General features: G+C 38.8%; 1 protein-coding gene across 1 annotated transcript in view; it reads left to right on the top strand.

Moving 5' to 3' along the window:
• LOC124179831 (neuropeptides capa receptor-like) overlaps positions 1–26846 on the top strand; it is a 53772-nt gene that overhangs the window by 21480 nt on the left and 5446 nt on the right. The window contains exons 2-5 of the mRNA XM_046564619.1: positions 7599–7689; positions 9455–9654; positions 12725–12967; positions 15811–16159. Of these exons, the coding sequence (XP_046420575.1) occupies positions 7599–7689; positions 9455–9654; positions 12725–12967; positions 15811–16159 (883 nt within the window). The remainder of the gene's footprint in view (positions 1–7598; positions 7690–9454; positions 9655–12724; positions 12968–15810; positions 16160–26846) is intronic.

Raw genomic sequence — 26846 nt, forward strand, 5'->3', positions numbered from 1 at the left:
GGCAAATTTATAAAAAGCTTAAGCACATGAGGTTTGAATACAGTAGCTTGTGGATGGAAGAATACCGATTCACGAAAGTGAAAGTATGCTATATTTGAGAAACAAAATTTTTGTTGGCATAATTGTAAATATACTGAACTACACTTTTTAGAATGAGTAACCAAAATATATTTCCGATTTCTTTCACATTTGGAAATATGTTCACATTACACGCGTGTACGTCGCAAAAAGACAACAAAATAAAACCAAACTGGATCAAAATGTTCGTTCACGGATATAATTGGAATATACTGTTACAAAGCGGAAAATTGAGAGAAGAAAAGGATTTATTTTGTGACGAAGCTCTCCTTTTAAAGTCTCGAGATAGACTGTTTTTACAATAATGTTGGTTGACGCAGTAACCTTATTTTTCTGAAAGACGTAAGAAGTTTATAAACGTCTTTTATCTATGATGACTACTAGATCATTAAAAAGGGGACAAAACGGGTGATTTCACCCTTTGTAACATTACGATCTGTATAAGAATGATTCACGTATCGCATTGAATGACTTAATTGTTTATCGAGTGAATCAATAAGAAAAAAATGTTTGGTAATCTATGATAAATTACTTTTCTGCTATCACCTGGCAAGCAACTATGATTAGTTAGCATGGTATTTAGGCAATTAGCTTCATGCATAATAATTCGAGGATTAGACTTATAAGATTTCAGGGCTTATGTCGACGGCCCCGAAATTTAGTTGTAAAGTTTAACGAGAGTTCTCCAAACGAAAAATACTTGGTTTCTAAGTTTCCAATGGATTGTCGGGGTCGTTATACCTACAGTCATTTTACATTGATAAACTTCCAAAACTCAAACAACAGTTCGTGGTGGATTGAAGTGTTTTGCCGAGTAATTTTACAACACTACGAAAGTCATTGATATATTCGACACGAAAAACCGGTTCAAGGTTTGCTAAAAGATTGTATTATCGATTTCTATCGTTAACAAAGTTACGTCAAAACCTTCACTTACTGTAATCTATGCAGAAGGAATTAAAGATATGTAAAAAATATACATCCATCTGCAAGAAACGGTTTTCTAAATTCTTATTCACAGATAAATTTTTAAAATATGCGGCTGCCAGAGATCAGTTTAATAGGGAAAGATACTACAATAAAAAAGGAAGGTTGGATTTTTCGCACTAGTACGGTAAATTCGTGAGTCGGTTGGTACATGACGGAGCGTATCATTGTATACTCTGTCGATAACTCAGCAACCAAAGATAATAAATTTCATTGAAACAAAAATTAAAATGTAACTCAGAGTAATATTCTGAATAATACTCTGAGCTTAACGTTGAATCGTGTACCGTACTTGTTGCGCTCTGGGTTGCCTATAAATCGTGGATTATCATGTTGATGGGTGCAGTACTCTCAAGTCTTTGCGATTTGTGCGGGCACGACTGTTTCGGGAATTGGAGAAGACGAGTGATAAGAGCGGTGATCCTGACAGAGGGATGAGGGAGATGAATCACGGGTTTCCCTAAGGGAATTGAAGCGCAAGTCCATGGCGAACTGATGTGTTGTATAAAGCGTGGAAAGTAGCAGCAGGTACCATGGACTCCGGATGATCCGGAAGGTGAACACGTGGCGAGTGAACACGCCATAAGACGGGCGAAAGAGATAAAGAACCGAAGATGAGCACGGGTCAAGGATTAGGGAAAATTGAGACGCAGAAGTAGAGGACGATATGGTATTTTTTTACTACTCATTTTAGGATACAGGGCACCTGGTGAGGACTGAAAACAGCAAAACGCTGTACGTCTTGCAGCAAAGTTGGGCACCATCTTCCATCCGTTTCGTCATTGGTCGGTCTCTGGTGACTCTGGAGGCTTGGAAACTTTTTGTACGTGAAATGTTTCATTGTTTTCCCCGGCTGGCCATGCTGATTGGTTGAAAAAAAGTGAAAGTGGCACAACCGGGAAAGTTTTTTTTAATGCTTTGTCGGATTCTTTTGGCTATTGGGTCCGAGTGTTCGCCAGATGTGGACCCGCTAGCCGTAGTCTAGACACACAGTTTGTCACTGGACGAAAGTTTTCGTTACGACTTTGAAATAGTAGATATTTCAACGTATGAATGTCCAGGACTTGTTACTGGAACTGGCATTGTTACTTCCACTGTCGGTAGTACTGATACTGGCACTGGCACTGACACTGACATTAGTACCGTTATTGTTATATATTATCAGTATTTTCATTTGCACAGCTGTTAAAAGTAAGCGTTTTGAAGTTGTCCTTATTCCGTTGGATCTTTTTGGAACGGTAATATTGTGCAAGAAATATCTGGAGACGCTATTGGAGATAAGATTGATCAAATTATGGCCTAATCATACTAGCTTTAGCAAATGCTGACATTGTCGTAATTTATAATGAAATTCTTACACCTTTTACAAAAGTAGTATAAAAAGTATTAATATTACCAACAGATTGATCACCCTCTGGGAAAGAGAATTACCGTTCAAGATAGTCCGAAGATATTTCTCTTACAAATTTGTTTGTGAAAATGCTTGATGTACAAGTACAAGATCAATCTATCGATAGTGTAGGTATGCATTTGTAAAATTCAATGTATAGTCAAGGTCCACCGTATGTTCTACAACGTTTCTTTTTGCCTGCGTTCTGCTTCGCAAATGGGTTGTCCTTTCTATGTCAAGGTTGCCTAGTTTTTTACGATTTATTTCGTACCATTCAATATGACCGTGCAATCCTTCTATCGGGATTTATTCGATACGATAGTACTATAGTTAATTTTCTCTCGTGGATGACTACCGATGGGAGGATGTAACCCCGTTCACCGCAGTAATGATGGTGTTAACTCCTGCTGACTTTGGGAACTAGACGTTACAGTTTGCAATAAGTTGCGAACGCGTTCCGCAATTCAATGTATAATATCGTTGTGAGACTTGCATCAAGCTTAACAGAGTTTTGGAAAAAATGCAGTCGTTAGTTAGTAATAGAGTAACATTAATGGCTCAGATCGATTAGTAATCGTCCCCATCAGTATCAGCTGTGCTATGCTTACGAACAACAATGGTATGCAGGTGCAATCGCAATCACACCAATGCCAATTTCCTGACCACAATGGTTGATGCCAAATATTGAGTAGACAATTAAGTGGGAATTCGTGACGGCAAATTACTCATTGTCAGAGGTGTACAGAGTTGTATGTATGAAATTGTGCGTATTAATTATTTTCAGGGGCGTTCATTCACAAGATTAAAATACGCCTTATTATATACAAGTGTCCATATTCAACTTTAATTCGACAATTTTTTCTGTGATTAGTCTCTTGTTAATATAATAACAATATTTTACTTCTTTCTCTTATTCAGCTTTTATTTTTCTTTCTTACTGTTCAAGGAGGTTCCGGAGTTTATTGATGACGAAGTAAGCTGATTTTTGTCGACGAATTTTTTCAGGCCGTTGTACCAAGTTTTTGTTACATAAATTTTATTTTCGTATATATTTTTTCACCTTTAGATACTTGTACATACTTGTTAAAATTGTTATGTTTTTTGGAGTAGATCTACTCGTTTCTTACGTCGTTTCGAACACTCTCGTGGTTGTAGAGAATGTTCCTCAGGGTTTGCTTTTGATGGGGGAATCCCTAAAAAAAATTAGTATACATGAGGCACCAGACGAGAGGCGAATGAAACGGAAATAGGATGGAAGGAATCTCGTTATTCATTCATTTCACATTTTGGAAGGATTCGGTAGTCACGAACGGGAACAAAGGTAGTGACAAGTTCCGACCCCCCATTACTTCCGATTCAATTCCAATTCTGTACTCGACTACGAGATTTGTAGCATCCGAGCAGCAGACCATCCATTAAATCGAGTAAAAATTCGATCTTCTCTACGATTGCTTAACGTCTGTGAAACAGTTTCACTCATGTCCATCCATCACATTGTACGAATCGGCAAGTTTTCCTGCTCTGGGTAAGTAAGGAGACCAAGGTAATGAATATCAACCTGCAAAACTGACACGCAGTATATATTTGATGAGTGGCTGCGGAATACTAAGCAGGAGGCTTGAAATTGGAAGCACGTGGTCCACAGCCATGTAAAATACTTCACAGCAGTGCGGCTCATTATTAGTTTGGATCAGGATGAAAAAGCAACTATTATCAGTCAACTTAGACTAACCACAAAGGTATCCCAGATCGATCTGTCCAATTTTGTTTCTTTTCTAATATGTTATAGTAGACTAAAAAGTAAGCAACACGTATTTTTTTTTCATCTGCCATTGAACACTTTAAGGGGGTAAAATCACCCTCCAAAGTTAGGCATGTCAACTGACGATTCAGCAGTTTCGCCCACAAGAACATAATATTTTCTAAAGAATCCAACCGGAACCGGTTTCTCATAATAAGAAATGAAAAATATAATTTTCTCCATTGAAAAAAAACATACCAAAAACCGCCCCTTGACACAACCAGAATTTATCAAAACTGCGAATTAAGTTTAAGCAAAATAATTAGCTTATAGTCCAGAGCGAAACTATGTATAATATGATGTAACAAATACTGTATGATGTTTTTTACTGTCGGTCAACAATATCCCAATCCTTTGGTTATCCTTCTCTGTATCTTTCCGTCGTAAGTTCTCGGCATCTGCGATCAAATTGATTGAATTATGTCTGAAAACTTTTAGGTCGCGAAAATACGAAAATTGTAGGACGGAATTCAGTTGTGAACTTTGATCGTTCTTATATTACTCCTTAAACTAAATATCCAAGGTCCTTGAGGGAATATTTGCAGTTACGCATATAACCTGAATTTTCTAGCGAGAAATTCTGCGCCACCCTTGAATTTATTCGAGGTATTTTATTTAAATCGAACGGATTTCGGCCAACTATTCGAGTAAGTATTAATTCTTAATTTTTTCAATTTGTCCAAGTTGTGGTTCTAATCTCAAAAAATACCTACGGACTTGGACATTTTTTTTGTTTTAATTCAAATGAATTTCTATTGACTTATTCAAGAGATTTATTTACCGTCAATTAAAATCAGAATCGCAATTCAATCACTTATACTCATTTGCTAACGCAGGTAGAGAAGAAGTGCAATTACAGTTTTTTCTCTTCCCTTCTATTATAATAATCGGAAATATTCCACTTTTGGACTGTGAAAAAAAAAATGTAATATCAATTTGGATTCGTTAATTTTCTGCGGCAAATCTGCTCCTTTAAAAAAGTAAGCATTTTTTTCCGTCAAATCTTTGACTTCTTCCACTTCACCTCAGTCTCTCTTGTTAGATCCTCAGACGAATGTTGAACGATCTATTCCCTTTAATCCCGTTCAGATTCTCTCTTTACGCCAAAAAAATACGTTTCTACCATCCAGACACTGGACACGAGGGAACGAATATAAATTTATACGTTTTAACTGTGGTCTAGACCTGAACTCTGCAGGTACGCGCAATTTCATAACCAGACGTAGGTACATATTTGAGAAATGTTGTCGAATATGACTAAAAATCACCGTTTGATGGCGTACAATAAGTAACAATCACATCAAGTTGTTAATTACCCTGTGTCCACCTATACGTTCCGTATCTTGCTTTGAAATAATTTACCAGTGTGTTACAAATAAGCGAGAGAGCTTATACGTTCTCTTATTATATTGTATAATATTTTTTGTTTTTTAAATTGGGTGAACTGTCTTTTCAGGATATAATTATTAGTATCAATGACAAGTGAAAAGACTCATGAGATGATGATAATAAATGAAATGATGGAAGCAAAACGGAAAAAAAGAGAAGAAAGCTTTGGATTGTACGCGGTTAAAACGATATGATAATGTAATCGTGAAATTTACAGCTTAATTAATAATACCTGTGAATAAATCGAAGGATGATGGCTTTGAGTTTAATTATTTGGTTCGTTACGAGAAGTTTCATCAATTTATCTCGAGATAAATTGGTGATTTGTTGAAGAAGTTTCTGTTTAAGTTTCGTAAATTTTGAAATCTTTAGCTGGTGTTTAAATCCTTGTCCTTAGGTCTTTGGAAGACTTTTCCAGTTAGATAAACTAAAGTTGCCAGAATCTCTCTGATGAACTTTTACAACAGAGGTAGAACGACTTAAATTGAAAAATGAATTCAAATAAAAACTAGTCCAGTGCAATTGATGATACCAGCGATATGAAATTCGTACGTAACTTTATTTGCTATTCATAAAACGTCTCCATTTCCACCCTTCTCCTTTTTCCAAGAATCCCATGAAAAAAGCTTTGTTTATCAAACTTCAACTTATTTTCTATCAATCAATCATTTACAAATCACTCTAAATTAACTTGGAACTAATTTACGAACTGTAAACCAACGAATAAGCTTTTCCTACACGCAAAATCAGCAATAGTCGTAATCCGTGAATAAAAATCAAAAAAAGACACTCGAAGTCACGTGTTGTGATTTTCAAATCTTTTTACTGCCATTGAATTCCTATTGTCGTGAAGTCAAACAACGATGCTAAGGTATACGAAACGTTTTTCGAATGTCCAAACTTTTACGCACGTCAACGCGGTAAATCGCCGCAAGTATAACGTTCTGATACTTCGAGGCTTTCATATTTGTATTTCATCCACGTAATTCTTCCTGCCGTCCAATAGTGGTCCTCCCTTAAGAATGGGTGGCGATATATATCATGGATGTACGTGAAATAAACGTGTTAGGGTGCACTTTGGTGCTTCCGTGTCAGGCTACAGTATATCTACTTGGAGGATCAATGCCTTTGGTAGTAGAAATGCCATGGAGATATGGTGTTCCATAAAGGATATCTCTTTCAAAATGATATCTCAATCTTCACTAGTTTTTCGACAGTGGAGTTGAAATGCCAATTTCGAAAAGTTCCGAAAGCGCCGAATTTCGAATTGATTTTCAATTCATCATCAAACATCAAAATTCCTAAAGTGCAAAAATGAGAAAATTTTTCAATCTGAAACATCGAAATTCCGAATGATCGAAGGTTTTCAGATCTGTGGAATTTCTGGCTTGGTGAAATTCACCACTCTGATCTTTCTTTGTTTTAGCTTTTCGATATTTTTTCGTTTGGAATCCTGGTCATTCTGATTTTCGGTTTTTTTTATTGTTTACACCCACTCGCTGAGTAAACTACACTGTGTGAGTAGATTTTAATTTTCGGAATTTTATTCCATCGAAACTTTATTTTTTGGGAGTTTTCTTTATCGGAACTTTACTTTTCGTAACTTTGCTCTATCATAACTTGAATTTTCGGGGTCTTGCATTTTAGAACTTTGAGCCGTTGGGTTTCCCACCACTCGAAATTTCGTTGTTTCGTAAAAGTTTAATTTCTCTACTTCAAGTTTCACCACGAAATAATTCGGAATTAGGCGCTTTCGAAAATTTTCAAATTCAGAAATTCAACTCCGTCCCGTTTTTCAAATACTCTTCTGTGGTTTTTCGTATTTGAAAACAGAATGATTATCTTTTTACCGCAATTATCATAAGCTACAATTCGTCTGTGATTTATAGTGAAGCATCGACAAAAAGGCGATCGCAATATCATAACTATTTTGTATTATTATTTATGTTCTAGGATTGCCAAACGAATTGAGCGTTTTTTGGCAACAGTATCCTTGGCCGTTCGGATTGGGCTTGTGCAAGATCAGAGCTTTTGTGTCGGAGATGTAAGTCGTAACGTTATTTTATTACGCACATTGAAAGTAAAGTCATAAATGTTGCTAAGCAGCTTCGCTAAAGTGGTCAGTCAACTGTACTGCCTGTCAATGACGATGCTTAGGACGAATGTTTATTTTATGTCACACCGAACAAGTTGACCAGACTGCTTATTGTTAGTGAAAATAAAACTTTAATCAAGTGTGGAACACGATTGCTAATTACTTGTAAAGTGGAGAATCTGAGCTTACTTATAATCCAATTCAATCAATTTCTTAAACTTGGTAGTGATAATCCAAAATCGACGCTTAAAGTATATTTAAAGGTTTTTACACCAGTCGACATGCAGATACGGGTCTTGATGACCCTCCTTTGAATTTGACACCCTGCAAACTTGTTGGAAATTCAAAAGCAATAAAAGCTTCCCCCTCCACGGAGAATATATCTTATAAGAACGGTGGCTGCGATATCCCTTCTCATGGAAAACTGTCATCTCGCTACTTTGCTACATTTTACGTCCTACCTGTCTCTTGCATGAAATACGTTTCCAATATCACGATAAAAAGCTGAATTTCCGATGTCACTCGAACTGAGATAGAATTTGGAAGATGGAGAACGTTACATGTAACAAAATTATACTGATTGTGGAATGTATTAGATGTCAATTCATTCGGTCCATGGCCTTAAACATATTAAATTTTTTTTACATGGTAGTCCTAATGCCGAGACATGCTAAAACAAGAAAGCAAAAAATTCAACCATTCGGTGTTGAAAATTAATTAAGCTATCTCAAAAATTTTCATCATGTAATTTTTAAGAAAATTTATCCGAATTCTATGACATAAAATAATGGTTTTGACATCTCGCAAATAAGATTCTGGGTTTTTTCATCATTGACAGAGGAATTTTAATTTTTCATTTCAAGCATGTTGACACAGTTAGAGGTGAATTTTTTTTTTTTCAGCCAATTTTCTTACGGTTTCTCAAAATCGAATAATAACACACTGCGAAGAAAGTGAAAATAAAAATAACAACTCATTACGTCGAATTTATTTAGATGGAAAATTAATAATTCAACAAGCAATTATTATACTGATAAACACGAATTTTGAGTCTGGGTTCTAGATATCAAATTTTGATTTCTTCCACGTAACTAATAAAGAAAAAATACTTTTATCAGATAAAGTTTGCTTTTGTAGAAGCCAGAGCGATATTTCGGATTTTAGGAAAAGTTACCTATTTTCTCAAACATTTATTGCAAATAACAACCGAACAAACTTGAGTTTCACATCTGATTTAAATCTCTTTTATTCAAAAATAATAATAAGCACTAAACTACAAATGTAAAGTTATTGATAAAAAAAGGTGAAAAATAAATAGTTTTTGTACTTCTACGTTTGTACGAACCTTCTTGTATCAAACCCCAAACGTAATCTCCGACGATGCTGTTATTATACTGCCTCTGATAACGTCGTTCAAACTCCACCACATCTTGGTGAAAACGTTTTCCTTGTTCTTGTTCTTCTGAATAGGAACTCATATTAGCTATCAACCAAAAACTTCAAGACTTGTTTATCAACGTAAAAAAGACAAAAGCAAACCTTACAAGTAGTAAATGAAGATTTTATTCAAACCAATATCTACTCATTTAAATCAAAACTCTAGAAATTTTTTTTTTTCTCATTTTACCTGTGATATGTTTATCGAAAATAGGTGGATGTAACAGTGAACCCGATCGAATGAATTTACTAGAAATGATAAATTAACAAATTTAAGGTCCTCCTATGTCTCGGTATTGACAATCGTGGCTTTTTCGATGGAAAGATACCTGGCGATATGTCATCCCCTTCATCTGTACGCCATGAGTGGACTGAAGAGGCCAATTCGATTCATCTTGGCTGCCTGGGTGGTTGCTCTCGTCTGCGCTCTGCCCTTTGCGGTCTACACGACGGTTTACTACGTCGAATTTCCTCTAGGTATTTATTCCCGTAATCTTATATTGAGACTTGATTATAGATCAAACTCTGCTTGAGGGGTAATTCTCTTCGTTTGAGTGTAATTGGCATGACTTTGATCTCGAATGACGTGGTTATTCAAGTCTCAAGTATTACACGCGAACGGATCAAGAACTTTTAAGTTTCTGCTGCCCTTCAAGGGGTAACAATATCAGAACTCCAAACTTTCAGGTTCGACATGGAATTTCAATTATCAATCTGGGTTCACAAAACAAGCAGTTTGGATCGATTGTTTCCGACATGACCGTGGATGTTGTATCAAGTATTTTTTTGAATTGGTGTTTATTAAAAGGGTCCTGGCATAGAGCAACAAAGCTGTCGAATTATGCTGATAATTTTGGGAAAAAAATACAATAAACATTTGAGAATGTTATATCTAACTGGCACAATTTAAAATTAATGTGAATATTGTTAATCGCAAGTAAGTGGCCTAATTTGATATTTAATCATCAGATTGTAAATTGAATAGAAACTTTTGTTTTACGCTTATATATACAATCAATCCAAACATTTTTGGAAGTTATCGTTTTACGAAACTTTATTGATCATTGAAATTGCAAAAGTTTGACGATCCGTTATCAGTGAGGAGATTTCGGGACTTTCCAGTCTACAGCAGGTGATACAATAGAAAAGTTGTAGAATGTTCTAGAAATCTACTAACGAATTCAATACAGTCATATCGATCGTTGAGGTTTTAGTATCACAGTTCGAAATGAACGCATCATTTTTATTCTGCTTTAAATTTAAATCTGTACGATTTACTCTCGGATTAGCATTGGCTCAGTCGTCGAATTTTCGTTCTTTTGTCGTAAAAAATACAGATAGCGTGGAAATAGAATTTGCAATGACAATTTTCGGAATTTTGTATCAATTAATAAATTTCAATATATTAAGCATGGGTGTCAATGATATATTTATTGCAATACTTTTACCCTCTCGGACTTTGAAAATACCGTTGAAAGGTTTGCCTAGATTGGGCAATTAAGTATTCAGGACATACTGGTGATATTGCTGTGAATGAATCGAGTAGCTTGCGTCAGTATAAGAATATGAAAACATCACTTTCACCATTCTTAATTGTTTTGATACGAAATTCCATCAATTTTACTCGAATAAACTCAGCATCAATGGCCAATTAAGTACACGAAACAATGAAATAAATATTCGTAGACACATAATATTTATAAAATTACAGTCGGATCCATCATTTTCTCTGAACGCATTTTGCATTCATGCTAAAAGAGTCCTAAATTTATTTAAAGTTCAGTCAAGATTCTCTAGCAGAACACAAATTACTAACTGCAAATTATAACCTTCATACCTGCTCGTTAGTTAATGACTAGTCCTTAACCGGGTCAGTTTAGTTTGATCCACGTAATGATCTTCCTAAGCTTGAAACAGACCTATACACGGTTTAGCAAAAATTATTCCGGCTTTTTGTTGGCTAAAAATTTCAAGTATTTCACCAGAGGTGCAGGAATTCCATATAATAAACATTCTTCGTGAAAAATGCATTTTCCTTATTCATGTCACACGTGCATTAAATGAAACATTTGGAAAGAACAATTGGTCAAATTACAAGTCTCTATTATGCACGTTAAAACGTATAAACAGTGTGCTACGTATAGCTTGAAAATTAAATGTAATTGTCCACATTTCATGTTTTTAATCATTTTATTGGCCTTTGTATTATGTAAGGTAATGTTGAGATCTGAAACTAAAAAGTGCCAAATAGCCGTTTCCGGATTTGTATAAAATTGAACGATGTGATTTTCAAAGTGAAAAATCATCGGAAAATGCGTGAATGTCATAGATATAATTTTATTGATTCAATTTAATTATTAGCATCAATATTATTATTATTATTATTATTATTATTGTTATTAGATGTGTTGGAGAGAAATATTCTTCGTACCTTCTCTTTTGGCATGCAAGTATCGATATTTTCTAATATCCGTGGAGATTTTAGTTTTCAACAAGTTTAACCTCATTTAATTTGCTGGCAAAGTTGCAAAGCATCATTCGTACAGCTGAAAATAAGCGAAGTGACTAATCATTACCGAACAATAAATTCAAATTCAAGATTAAATGTTAATTTAATGCCATTATTTAGACTCTTCCTAACACACAGGGATTATTCCACAGCGCGTGAGGGCTGCAACAAGTTAATTTTCCAACTCCAATATCCGCCTGGCTTTAGCTAATTTTACACGACTCGCGTACTCGATCAATTTTCGTTATTCGTATGGATTCGACGATGTGTGTCGGGGATGTATTCGGTAAATCAGATTATTCGAGTTAATGTGACGGCAAATGTTCAGTCATTCGCATCGTTGAAATTCGCTACTTATCCCTACAAGCTGTACTTTATCCTGTGACAAACATTTACCGAATTGGAAATGATAAGGTACCGAAAACTAGAATGGTCGATTAAAAGAAGTACAAAAATATCGAATTTTCAAAGACACGAAAATCTAATCAAAATTTACAGATTTCAAGTACAGAAAATTGCAAATATAAAAGTGTCAAATCATAGTACGGCAAAATCTAGAATCTGCATATGATTCTGTATTATCGAAACAAGTTCTGACGATCCTACATTTTGTCATTCTATATTCTGATCTTTCTATTTTTTTACCTCTTCATACTTCGACTTTTCTCCGTTTTACAATTCCACAAATCAAATTTTGCTTTCTTAAAAACTCGATATCACGGCCCTTCTATTTTTATGTTTTCCATAGTTTAATCCCTCCCCGTACCGATTTTGTCACATAAATACAGCATAGCTGTAGCCCTTATAAAATTGAAAAACTGTTACTCTTTCATTGGTCACCATGAGTGAGGAGGTTTTATTTGCAAACGAAAATTTTCTTTCTTCTTATTATTTTAAGCCTACGATAAATCATCCATCTTCCCCCGAGAAGGGAGTATCTACTCAACTCGGGATTTTTCGCGATCAATTTTCCCAGTCACTGAGAAAAGACAAGAAGCTCACAATTACTCACATTCATGAGTGCTAATCGTTTTACAGGATCCAAACGTCACGTCGAGGATTCGGCGATCTGCGCCATGCTTCAGCACAACATGCCACCTTTTCCACTCTACGAATTGAGCTGCGTTATATTCTTTCTCATACCCATGCTTCTAATTTTGGTATTATACGTCAGGATGGGTCTGAAAATACGAAACACGTCGCTCGGTCGAAGTATCGAGGGATCTGTTCACGGTGAAACGAGGCAAGTGCAGTCCAGAAAAGCGATCATCAGGATGCTCAGTAAGTTTCAACAGGAAATATATAACGCCTTCACGGTGCCCTGACCGTTAAACTTGATAAGCCAATAAAGAACCAAATCGCTCATCTCATTAATATAAGCTCCAGAAATTTTTCCTTGTCTGAATTAAGCAGCCCCGTAAAATTGATAAATAATTGTAAAGTGAAGCTTTTCACTAGAATTCATGGTCTGAAGCATCATAAAGTGAGGCTTTAAATACTCGCTGGGAGTTTCGCAAGCATTGTCAGCTTTAGCTTTGATTGTTGGGTATTTACTGGCTAGGTATTTCCACCTTTGCCTACAGAAAAGTACTCGAAATCAAAGTACTCGCAATTGACTTAAAAGCATCCATCCGTAATTTTGAAGCTCACAGCTTTAAGTGCTAAAAGGTATATTAACAGTTGTGATTGAAACGCAGAATATCGATTTCCGGTAGGTCATATTTGTTTGGGAATAACGATGTGGGTTGATGAGAAATATGAAACGTAATTCACTTCTCTGTTTGAAATTTGTTTGGGAAGCGATGTGCGTTAATGAGAAATATGAGATTTAATTCAATTCTCTTTTGGAAACAAATGGAGCAGCAAAAAAATTCAATCATGGGCCGTACTTTTTGGGTGAGATTGTGGGGCTAAATTTATGTGATTAGCCCCTTTTTCGTACAAATTATCGAATTCACTGTTAACTAACTAAACATACTTTCCACATTCAATATTTGAAAATTATATTCTACATTTATATTTGGATTGTCGGATCCATAAAAATGGAATCAATGAGTGAAATGGTCTCGATGAATTTGAACAGAAAAAAATGGCACAGTTGTCGATTGGAGAAGATTAGAAATTCAATTGAATACAGAGACCTGTAATAAACTTGCTATATTCGGTCAACTGTGAAGCTGATTGATTAATTTTCAATTCTCTCGTACCTACTTTTTTCACGGATTCCTCACACATATTCACTGTCAGGGGTCACCAACAATTTGCGTGGGTTTTTTTTTCTTTTTTGAGGGGTGGGGTCGGAAATTAACCGTACATAATTTATGGATGACCTCTTTACACCTACACATGCAGAGCTCAAATTAATACCAGATTCAATATTTCAACGTCTCTTACTTGGCTCGTGGTGTATGGAATTTTGTCATGACGGTTTCAATCTCGTTATAACGGATTCTGTTCTTAAAAACTGATATTTTATTGCGATGTGGAGAAGTTAACGAATAAAATCCGTTAAATAATTTGCAACTAAGATTCTTTGCAACCAAGGTTCTTTTTTTTTTTATTTCAGGCACATTTATTAAATTGTTTCAATTGCACTCACATTCATCCGTCATCATTCATTCAGCAATAAAATTAAAATCAAGATGTAAATATGTATAAATAAAATTAGGGCGTAAAGATTATTGGTTAAATATGTATATAAGTGTGAATTTGATAGTTGAAACTTATAATTAACTTTTATAAGTATGTACGTCAATTATTACTGGTTCTGTTCATCATCGTGTCACCCAGCTCAATCTATCTTTCTACTTTCCGTTGAATGTTAATTATTTTAAATCCCAAAAGGGTTCGTAAATTTTTGTTTAACAATTTTAGTAACATCACGGACTATGAGCTTAAATTTTTCTTCTTGATGACCAATATTTAATTTATGGAAAGAACAATAAATTTAGCAGACTTCGGCGAGGATCGAATGATAGATCTATCGATTTTCGTATTAGTTGACCGGAGGCTGTGAAGATCAGCAATTCTTTCACCTCTCTGCTTCTCATTCGCACCCAAGAAACAAGTGTTACACAATTTTGGACTACATAGCGTGAAGTTTGAATTTCATTATGTGTAGTCTATTGTCTATTACACGATGAATCGGAAATATGATATCTTGGCGTATGATAAGATGATTTTCATTTCGCCAAAGATATTCTCAATCGATCTTCCATGACTAAAAAAAACTCGCAGTAACCCCACCACTCTCCAGACCTCAACACCTATGATTTTTTATCCCTTGTGGAATTTGGTTACGACAAATGAGAGAACCTTCCCGGATTTTCTAAAAACTTTTTGAATTCCCGTTCCACAGTTTTTCGCAGCCAAAGTTTGACGATTCTTAAAATTCGAGTATTTTCAATCAACGATATCTCGGAACTGGAAAGACTTATTAAAAAAGAACCGTGATCATTAAATTCTTTTTGAATCCAACTTTTGGTTAAAGTAAAGTAAAAATTTTGGAATCACGTTTTAGTTACCGAAAATTGATTTGAAAGAGAAAAATCTGTATTTTGACAATTCAGATATTTTTTTTTTTTGATCAATTTGTTTTCATGAAATTCATTGAAAAAGATGGTATCTCTGCTGGTTGGGAAGGTAAACAGATTACTACGTACCAAAGCGGTCTTTCTTCTGGGCCCTTTAATTATTAACCGCGCGACGACATGAAAAATTCTAAAAGAAACGAAAATAGTATATTCTCCAACAAGTAGGCAAACTCGGTATTTTCGAGCTAAGCGTAACTTTGCAATATGAGTCGTAGTTCCGCCGAAGACGAATATTGCAAAATACGTGAGGCGAAAAGACCGTTGCGTCATTCTTACACACGATTCTTTACATAACAAGAGTAGGTATGTTACGCGTTCTATCGCGAAGCGCGAAATTGAGGTTAAAGTCGCGTAATGTTAGATTTGTTAGTGACTGCGCATGCGCGCAGGGCAGAAAAGCCCACTACGCATGCGCATTCGCGGTCGCACTCTACCGTCATAGAAACGGAGACTTTGTGTATAGAAAACATGCACGAAAAACGCGTAAAACATGTTCGCGTTAAATGTATAAAATAACTTTCTGCTCAAAAGGTGCTGTCGTCGTGATGTTTTTCATTTGTTGGGTCCCTTTTCACGCGCAACGCTTGCTCTACGTGTATGCGAGGAATTCCGCTTACTACGTAGAAATAAACGAATGGCTCTACGCACTGGGAGGCTGTCTTTATTACTTCAGCACCACGGTGAATCCAATTCTCTACAACGTGATGAGTGCAAAATACCGAGGTGCTTTCAAAGAGACGTTGTGCTGTGTGACAGGAAGTCCGACCTTCACCAGGGACGAACTTAGCAGTATGAGGGATACCACAATCTGCGGATGCGACAGTGCTACTTCGATGCAGCTTATCAGAATTCGCAGTCTCCGTTACACTCGGACTGTAAGGTAAGATTTTCATTGTGTATAGTTTATTTTTCCTCAAAATTTTGGTTTAGATTATGTGTTAGAATTGTAGAGGGTAAAACACGTCAGTTTATAGTATTCGTACAAACTTACTTGTTACTCAATATAATAATACACCTCTTGCTTAAACATGACGGCCGTTAAGCCGGACATATATAAATCGATCACGTTCAATGTATTAAACGTTAGGTGTCGCTTCAGGCTCATTTACTTCGCTACTCTTAACACCTCCCCTCTTTTACATTTCTCATACAAAGATTGTTTAAACATCCGCGATGTTTCATGCCTTTCAGACCTTTGTTTAGCACGTCAGCTGGAATCCTTTCGATAGCTAAATACTCAACATCAATAATCCCTATTGTCTATAAGTATTGCGAACAAAATGATGTCAAACGTCTATCTGATTCGTTTTGGGCTGGCAGCAACTGTTTTCTACAAGTCTAATCGCATCCTGGATGTCATTGAATAATGTCACGGATTCATTGTCCATACCAACAGCATTCAATATATTGCGTAGGCAGAAAGCTTCTTGAGTGGCTTCTGATGTAGCCGTATATTTTGTTTCGGTGCTGGACAATGCAACAGTCCCCTGTTTGCGTGCCTCCCAACATATTGAAGCACCCGCCAATACAAATGCATTTCTGTTCTCCTGTACATCAATCCATAATCATTCGTGCCTTTTAATATTTCAACACTCTCTTAGCGGCTTTCCAATGCTCTACATCGTAATTAGTACTGAATTGGCTCGGGTAGTATACAGTATTAGCAATATCTGGTCTCGTGGATACAGCTAGACACATCAATGCGCCGATTAAACTTTGGTACAGGTATTGGCTCGACTTTGTATCTGTGTTACGCAGTACTGACGTCACCTTATACGGTCCGAGAAATTTTTGATAGAATTTCTGTTCTGGAACAAACTGGTTTTTTTTAATCGCTACAAGGTCACCACTTTTGTAATTTGTTGCCTTCTTACGCCGTTTGTCGTATTGAGCCTTGTTCTCGCTCTGGATCTTTGCGATATTCCTTTTCGCCTCGTCTCGCATCTCGGTTCGATTTTCGTCAAATGCAGTCAAAAATTCTTCGTCAATGATTTTCTTGAGTTTTATATCTTCTTTACAGCGCATCGTTCGACCGATTAGTAATTCGAACGGAGTCCTATTGATACTTCGCTGGAACGATGAGTTTATTATTTGCTGCGCCTGGTCGACAAACTTATACCACCGGGGGGGATCTTCTTCGGCCATTTTCGTCAAAATTGGGATTATCGTTCTGTTTACGAGCTCTACTTGTCCGTTTCGGCGCGGGACGCCGGCTGTAATCAACACATGTTCGATGTTTTCGTCTCGGAAATATTGTTTGAAAACATTGGCCGTGAAGGCCGTTCCTCGATCCGATATTATTCGCCTCGGATTTCCGAAAATCGTCGCTTGTTTTCCCCAATCTCGTAACTACTTCGATTGACGTCGTTGTTTTGGTGGGATAGAGCCAAACAAACTTGGTAAAAGCGTCTACCACCACCAGCAAATGTTTGTAATTTTGATTCGTTGAAGGTAAAGGGCCCAGATGGTCGATGTGCAACGTGTCCAAGAGCGAATATCCCTTGTCCATAGGGTTTAAGAACCCTTCACTTTTTCCTCCCTTTCTCTCAGCGAGTATGCAGCTCACACAGCTGCTAATCACCCGTCAAATTTTTTCGCGCATTTGCGGGAACCAAAATTCACGTGACAACAAATATTCTGTCTTTTTCCAACTGAAATGTCCTCCGTCGTGAGCTTTGCCGATCACCTCGTTTCGCATCACTTTTGGCACTACTGACAGCGTCGCACCATCTCGCACTCTGTACAAAATTCCGTTTTTTACTTCGAATTTTCGCTCGTCTCCGGTTTTCACTTTGTCCATTATTTTCGCGATCTTCGAATCGTATTCTTGAGCTTTTAGAATTTTCGCACTTACGGAATCAACGCTCAACTGTATTGTCATAACATCGACGGGGTTTTGGCTGAGCGCATCGACGTGTTTCATCGACGTGCCTGGTCTGTGTTCGATTGTATAGTCGAGCTCCTCTATTGCCAACGCCCATCGCGCAACTCGTAAACAAACGTCTTTTTTCGCCATCGTCAAGGCAAAAGCTCGGCAGTCCGTTATTATTTTCACTCGAACACCGTGTAGATAAACTCTGAATTTCTTTAGAGATTTAATGACCGCCAAAATTTCGAGTTTGTAACTCGTGTAACGTTCTTCTGCTGGCGTCGTTTTCCAACTCGCATCATACACCGGGTGAAGTTGATTACCGTCGATATCTTTCTGAAAAAGGATTGCACCTAGACCGTGTATACTCGCTTCGGTATGAAGCTCTGTAGGAGCTCCCACTCGATATAGGCTCAACACGGGTTCTTCGGCGAGCGATTTTTTCAACGTCGCAAACGCTATCTCTTGTTCGCGCCCAAGTTCGAATTTTTCGTCGGCTTTCAACAACTTAGACAATGGTCTCTCGATCAACGCAAAATTCGGAATAAATTTTCTGAAATATCCCGTGAGCCCGAGAAAGGATTGTATCTGTTTCAGCGTTGTGGGTTTGGGGAAATTCATCACAGCTGTCGTCTTATGTCCACTGGGTTTCACCGCACCGTTCTCGATCACGTGGCCGAGGTATTCAACTCGATTCACTGGGATTTGACTTCATCGCCAATTCATGTTTAAACCGTATTCACTCGCTTTTTTCAGCACTCGCATCAGTTTTTCGAAACCGTCGCGTTCGTCTTCGTCGAGAACGATTATATGGTCGAGGTACGCCTAAACCGTTCCGTCGGCAAGGGAGTCGCGAAACACTGCGCGTATTAATTGCTGAAAACACGCGGGCGAATGTCTCAGTCCAAAGGATACACGCAAAAACTCGTATTGCCCATCGGGCACGATAAACGAGGTATAACCGATACTGTCGTCTTCAACCGGCACGTGACAAAACCCGTCCTTCAAATCTAAACAACCGAAAACTACCGCGCTCGATAATTTGTCAATTTCGTCTTCGTTCACCGGCAAAGGATAACGATCGCGCACGATTTTTTTGTTTATCCGTCGATAGTCTACACAGTCTTGGCTCACCATTTTTCTTTTGCACCACAACTATTGGACTCGCGTACGTCGATATGCTTGGTCTTATTATACCTTCTTTCAGCCACTTTTCGATTATTCCATTTACCACAGCACGCTGTTCGAACGAAAGTCGCCGTGGGCTCTGGAACACTGGGACTTCGTCGCTGAGAATAATTCTCATTTTGACACCGGTGCTCTTCGTCTTATTCGGCTGGTATTCTTCGATCGTTTGTCGGATTTCATGTTTTATCTCGGGATCCTTCACACGATGTAACGAGATAGCGGCATTCTCTTTCTTTGACTCCCCATTGTTGACGTTTATGTACAACACTGCGCGCCAACCTGGATCTAGTCGGTCTTCGGCTATTTCTGTCAATCTGGTTAGCGTCGACTGCCTCTGCTTAAACTTCACTTCGGCAAAATCTGATAGTTCACTACCAATTAGCAAATCGTGTCCGGTGTATTCGTTGGGGATCACATCGAAGACGAGTTTGAAAGAAATTCCGTCCATCATCACAGCAGTCGCGAACCTGCCAAGAGTCTTCGCACCTTTCGAACGGATACCGTCAAACGCTACTTGTACGTCTTCGAGTGTGGTCGCACCCAATTTCACGTACAACGTTGCGCGAATGAGGTGCAGATCACTCCCTGAATCAAGCACGGCAACAACGTCATTTTTAAGGATCTTCACCGTTTTATATGTCTTTTTGTCACTGGCCGTCGCGATGTCGCATCGCGTCGTTCTCGTCGTTTGTCCTTGAGCACTGTCGCTACACTTTGACGCGACGTGACCGAATTTACCGCACTTGAAACACTTTGTGCCCTTCGATTTGTCGGGGCAGCCATCGCTCAGATGGTCTCTGCTTCCACAGTTGAAACAACGTCTCGTCGGTGTTTCACTCTTCGTCTGTCCTCTTTTCGTCCTTTCGTGATCCGTCGTCTTGTTTATTTTTGCGTTTCTCGTCGCGGCGTTTCGCGATGCTTCGTACTGCAACAGCCTTTTTCTTAGTCCTTTGATCGAACTCGCGCCGTATAGCATCGCCTTATTGGCTTCATCATCTTGTATTCCGTCAATAATATACTGGATTTGGGACGTGACGTCGATGGGTGCGTGACTCGCGATTTCTAACATGCGATACGTGTACTCAATATATGATTCGTCGTTCTTCTTCTTCGTCACGCACAACCTTCGATGAATCGCTTTACAATACGTCGTTTTCGAAAATTCTTTTTACAGCGCCCTCTTCATAGACGACCACGTTTTTGCAGCACTCTCAAAATTGACGAACAGCTTCGCGGAGCCTCGCAACAACCTACGACCATACATCACCATTTGTACGTCAGTCTACTCGCACATGTCTGCGACTTCTTCGAAACTATGGATGTAGTGGGCAACGTTCTCATTCCCCTCGCCAGAGAAAAACTCGAGCGCATTTTCTACGTCTTTGAAAGTCATTACCGGGTGTTTCGAATCAATTGTGTAACGCCTTCGACTTTCGTCGCCATCTTGGCGTCCATATTCGTCCTCACGGTCTACTCCCACCGTGGTTCTTCGTCTCTCGCCTCCATTTTGGCGTCCATCTTCGTTTGCACAGGTTACTCTTGTCGTGGTTCTTCGTCTTTCGTCTCTATTCGGGTGGCTATCTTCGTCTCCACTACCTTCTTCCATCACGCTTCTCATCGCCCGAGCTCGGCTTTCTCGTCTGTATTTCCGCTTTCGTCGTTTGAGCTTTTCCAGTTCCTTGGCCGTCAATTCCTTATCGAAATGACCGTCTCCTTCATCGGAGGCATCGCTGTTTTCCAAGCCATCGTTTTCGGAACTGATATCGTAGTCATCGTCGTCTTTTGCATTTTTATGCCTTCGAACATAGGCGCTCGCAACACCATCATCTCTCGTCTTTCCTTTGGCTTTCGCCAAGGCTTCGATTAGCCTTTGTTGCAGCACGGCTTTTGCGCCGAAAATCGGCAGGTTGAGTTCTTCCAGCCTTTGTCGCAGTTCGTCAACTTTCACGAGCTTAGCGTCTTCCATTTCTACGTCTCTTGTGTCGTCTTCTACTCTGCTTTACGTCTTTGGAATTCGAAATCTCCGTCGTACTTCTAACGATATACTCTTCTTTCAACCCGAACGCCTTGACTAACTTTTTCCTCAATCCCGGACGAGCCTCCAATTTGTCGAATATACGATGTGGGGATTGAGGTGTAAGTCAGGAGTTATTATTAAATGCATTTGTCAACAATACACAGGTGAGAAAAGAATGAAATGAAATATAAATTGAAAAAAAAGAAAATATATGACACGTGCTTCGACCGCTTCCCGATTTCGACTGACTCTCTTGGGCCTTTGCTCGCACGACTCTCGCTCCTTTCGACTATCTCAGCCAATCAGAGTCGTCTCTCGATTCACACGACACCACATACTTTCGTCGAAAATAATCATGATAATTCTGACAAGAATCATAGCAGGAATTGTTATCAAACAACTCTCGTCCCTTTCGTCGGAACACTCGATAATTTCACCAATCCTACATACATCTTATGACTCAAGTATACGCGTTGATGTTTATCGCGTGAGAACTCAATTCCCAAGCATCTATGTATTTCAACGTGGCATTTTTCATGCCCGTTACAAACGACTCCCTGAACCCTAGACGTTAAAAAAAGTACGAGATTTCCGGTATCGAATAACAAAATATTTGCAAAAGAGCGCCAGAACTGGAGTCACGCATCCGAAATTCCGAGAGGGGACACTGTAGCGAATAGCGAATAAGATATTTCAGGCTTTTTGTTTCTTTTGTTCTTCGAGTTTCAACGGCATCAAGCAGAAAGCCAGCAACGAATTCGACGAATTTGCGGAGTGGCGGAATACCGACGATTTCGAAGGAAGGATGTCGAGGCTGCGGAGGGAAGCCAACGAAGAACCCTGCATCGCAGGTACCCAAGACGGACGCGATTTCCGCTGACGGCCGACGCGTCGCAGCCTCGCCTCCTTCACCCCGTCAACAGTAATCAAAGGCAGTATGGAAGAACATGACGTCTCAAATTTAGAAGAACGTAACATCTCGATCGAGGCCAAATTTTTCGATGATACGGCACTGGAATTTATGGTGCATGAATTATACGTAGCATTTTTTTCCAATAGATTCAATAATTGTTTAAATTATTTTCTCATCTGCTTAACCTTCATAGTGAGTTCGATTTTACGTGAAAGTTTTTCACCACTTTGTAAGGCCAATGCAGGGTTTTGTGTGAATATCATCCCAATTCCGTAATGTATATAATTTTTGTCTTCATTGCATAAATTGAAAAGTTCAATGTACTTAGCATATTCGAATTAAAGAACATTTGTTTGTTCAACTTGACGTGAAAATTTCTGATTCCTCATTATGAATGCTGAATAAACGAAAAAATGACAATTATTGATTCTATCGGAAAAAATACTTCCTATAATTCATGCACCCTAGATTCCAGTATCATGGGGTCATAGTCGTGTCACATAGAATTTTCGATAGCAAGTTTGCGATTTCTTTTTGTTGTGGACTGACGATTTGCGAAGAATGGTCTGGTCTACCCAAGAGATTACGTGGGGCTTGGCGGGCTTGTGTTCTGGATGCGGAACGGTAATCGGTGCCAATATTCTCGTGATCAAATTTCGAAGTTGATAGAGCAAAGGCTTGGCCGAGTAACGGGTAGCCATTTTGGATCTGCGTTGCCGAACATGTGCTCGAAATTCGTTTGCCAATTCCTTTGCTTGATGACCGTAGCTTGAGTTTTCACGACAACGCGTAGAGTCAATTTTGTTTATGGAAAATCTAGAGTAGTCACCGTTTTGAGTTGAGTCATTTCGTTTTTAAATTGCGTGCGGCCAAATTCTGCTGCACGCGGTCTTGTCGCCTCTAGCGTGTCGAGTAATCTTTTGTTTTTGGTTTTTGCCCTTTTTTTTACTATTAAGAGTGCGACTAGCGCAAGTAGGATTAAGGTTTCCTGGATAGATGATTGTTCTTGATTCTGTTTTACTTTTTTTTTTGTTATTTTCGATATCGCGAACAGCGAACTCTGGATTATTGACTTTTTTTTTGTTTTTCTATCACCGCTATTGCAGAATATATTCTTTTATTTCATTTTGTTTACCTAACGTGCTGCTGTCGAATGTCTCTCTTTCACTCTCTTCAAACTTATCCCTCCCCTCTCCGCGGTACTAAGCTGCCAAGAATATTATCCGATGTTTAGCGAAGATAAAGATGTCGAGGCATGTTGACCACGCCAAACGCCCAACAGAATCTCGCGATATCTTTTTTAAGATCTAAATTTTTCCAGCTTACATCGCAGGCTGCAAAAGTATTTTGCGCGGTGTAAGTTCTCGGTCACTTCTCCGGGTGGCCGAGGTGCAGTAAAAATCAGCATCACAGTATGTTGACTAATTCTTTCATTTCGAATGAGTTTGACAGTTTCTTTTTTAATTTCATCCATCCATTCATTATCGTTCGTAGCAATTATTATGTTGTCTGCGTATGTTGCGAATAGCATAATTTTATCGCGTGGCTGTGACATGAACAAACATTGGTCTTGTGCGATTTTAAACCTTACTCGTTCAATTTTTCAATCAATTTCTTGTGCCATTGCACACCTGATTGCTTTATGTCGACGGTGATTTCTTTAATAAGCACACTGTCAGTGACAGACCTCACAGCCAGGTACTACAAGTACCCAAATTTTCTCGAGTACTAGCTATAGGTCTTACAGTTACCATTCTCGATAGACTCAAAACGATAATGGTGCATTCAGTGTCGATTTAACGATTAATAATATGGCCACCAGATATGAAACTGTACTTCAGGGTTTATTGAACAGGCTTTACATAGTAATTATTCAACGCTTGTGTCAACTTGGGTAACTTTCTAACGGTTAGGTATTCGTTCAACACGGGTATCGTCACGAGCAGAATCAAAGTAGGCCCGAGGATGACGTGTACAGGTACCATCTCACCCTAAATCATTGGTCAGTACCTGTACTGTTTTCACCGGGGGCTGCAAGCCGCGCCGGTTTCCCGACACGGAAACCACCCCGGGGTAGCTTAGCTTAGCACCCCGCCAAGGCCAGCCCACGCGGCTACACCAATTTTGTGTGATCTATTATTTATTTTCACGTATTTCTGACCCGCGTACTGTAATAACCACGTTGGTTTCCCAAGGTGCCAACCACCCCGGGTCAAAACCTCAATCATGAGACCCCGGCAAGGCCAGCGTGAGAATCCCCAACTGGCTCTACCCAGTTCTGCTCTTGTATCTAATTACTCGATCACAACTATATTTGAAACAGGATCCCAACGTCATTTAACAATGAAATCGATGATTATGAGCCTCGATTCGTCGAGTTGATAGCCCCATGTTCACACAATTCACTGTATCACTCTCGCACACATAACGAGCTACTGTCAACAAGACTCACGTGTTGTTGCTCCCGAGTTTCGACTAATACTGATCTGGTTTTGGATTCTTCTCCATATTCTCGTCTCGCTCGCTCTAGCGGGAATTTTCTGAATCTTGGACTGTATTGTCCTGTTGACCACTCGCTGTATTGTGCGTGAGATTAGCGTACTTGGATTCATTCACAGACACATCGTGGTATTATAATACATTCTGTCCTTTTACTAATCTCTAGCTGATCTATCGCGGTCGTTCACCCCCTCGCCTTACGATACCACTCTGTTATTACGTATGGTTTCAAGTAACGCTCGTCAAAGTGTAGTGCTATTAAGTACACTTCTTAATTTTTTACACATTCTCAGGTTGAGATCGCGTTAAACATCGGATTATAACTTAATAATCACATGGGGCAATAATGGTCTGTGGCAACGGCCGATTACGAAATTATAGGTCATAAACCACTAGTTTCAGCTGTTGTTTTCTGTTTCTGTATTGGTATGCGTCACCAACACACACACTGTCTCTCTCTGTATTTAAACCTTTATACTAGCGCTTGGCTGTCTCACACGCCACTTTTTTACTATACTCGTACATTTTAGCTTTTGAACCAACCTTCTCAGCTGAATTTAATTTACACAGCACTTCACGTAACTGGTTTGGTTCTTTCATATATACATTATTTTCTAATACGCCGTTTAAGTACGCCGTAACGACATTAATCTGATGTATCTCGAGGCGGAGCTTTGCTAATATCGCTGCCAGTAGTCGGATCGACATTGATCTCACAACTTGTGAATATGTCTCGTAGAAATGCTCCCCTGGTCGTTGGGAGCACCCTTTTGCAGCTGGCCTCACTTTCTTCTCCTCTTTTCTACCTGTGTTTTTCGCAACGAAACACGAAACGGTTTTCGATCACTTTTACATCTTTTGGTCGTGGCACGATTGCCCACGTGCAATTTTTTATTTGCGCCAAATATTCGTCTTTCACGGCAATCTGCCAGGCTTTTGTATCTTCCGTTTCCTCTTGCCATGTGTAGAAATCGTCACCTTCCAACAGTTCGTTTGCATCTTCGTCGTTTCTAACATCATCGTTAATTTCTACTGGCACCGAAGCAACTGTTTACGTCGTCTTCCACGCAATCTGGTATGAACTAGTCTCCGACGACCTCTCCCTCTTTTTAGGGATGGTACCACCTCCTCCCATGAGATTGTAGTAGCAGGAGGCACTATCGGATGCTGTTTTTCAGCATAATGTTTTACTTCCACTGCTAGTACCAGGTAGGTTTGAACCGACAACAATTTCATTGTGACCACTGTCTTCCTCTTCATCGTGTATTTGTGTTTATTTCTAATGAAACGCTGATTTACTCGTGAACTTCACGCTTCGGCTTACTTCTGTTTTTCTCCTCGCTGAAATGTGCACGCGATATGTTTTGGATATCACGTCATACCCCACGAAGGTAACTTCTATAGAAGGTGATTCTTGTTTGCCTTTTTATCATCTTTTGTTTTCACGAACACTTTTTCCCGGAACGGTTGCATACATGAACAGCACTGTACGGGCTTCCCCTTTCACGTCGCGAAGGGTATCTGCTCTTTCAGAGTTGTTGTTGAACACCGATTACGCACATATGATGCGTTATTCATAGCTTCTGCCCAAAACACTGGCGGAGCACCGGCTAGACGTATCATGCATAGCGCTATTTCTATTAACGTTCTATTTTTTCTCTCCACCACCCCGTTCTGTTGGGGGATGTGCGTCACAGTTAAACGTCTGTTAATCCCATTTCGTTTTCAGAACGCGTCGAATTCATTATCGCATTGCAGCATTTTTATTTTCTTTCCCGCGAAATTTTCTAATTCAGCTTTGTACTCTTTGAACATACTGAGAGCCTCATTTTTGTTTTTCAGAAAACAGACCTCGCACCATCGCAATTTATCGTCTATGAAAATTACAAAGTGTCATTTATCAAGTACTCTCACTATTAGCCAAATTTAGTTCATTCTTCACTCGTGTAAACTATTGAACTATGTCTCTTTCTTCACACATGTCACTTGTGCACCCATTGTCCATACGCCACTGACGATGAGTATTGTTTTGGCTCCCATACATAACTTCTTCCCTATTGGTCAGGAACATCGAAACCTTG

This window comes from Neodiprion fabricii, chromosome 1, assembly GCF_021155785.1.
Source record: "Neodiprion fabricii isolate iyNeoFabr1 chromosome 1, iyNeoFabr1.1, whole genome shotgun sequence".
Taxonomy (NCBI): Eukaryota; Metazoa; Arthropoda; class Insecta; order Hymenoptera; family Diprionidae; genus Neodiprion; species Neodiprion fabricii.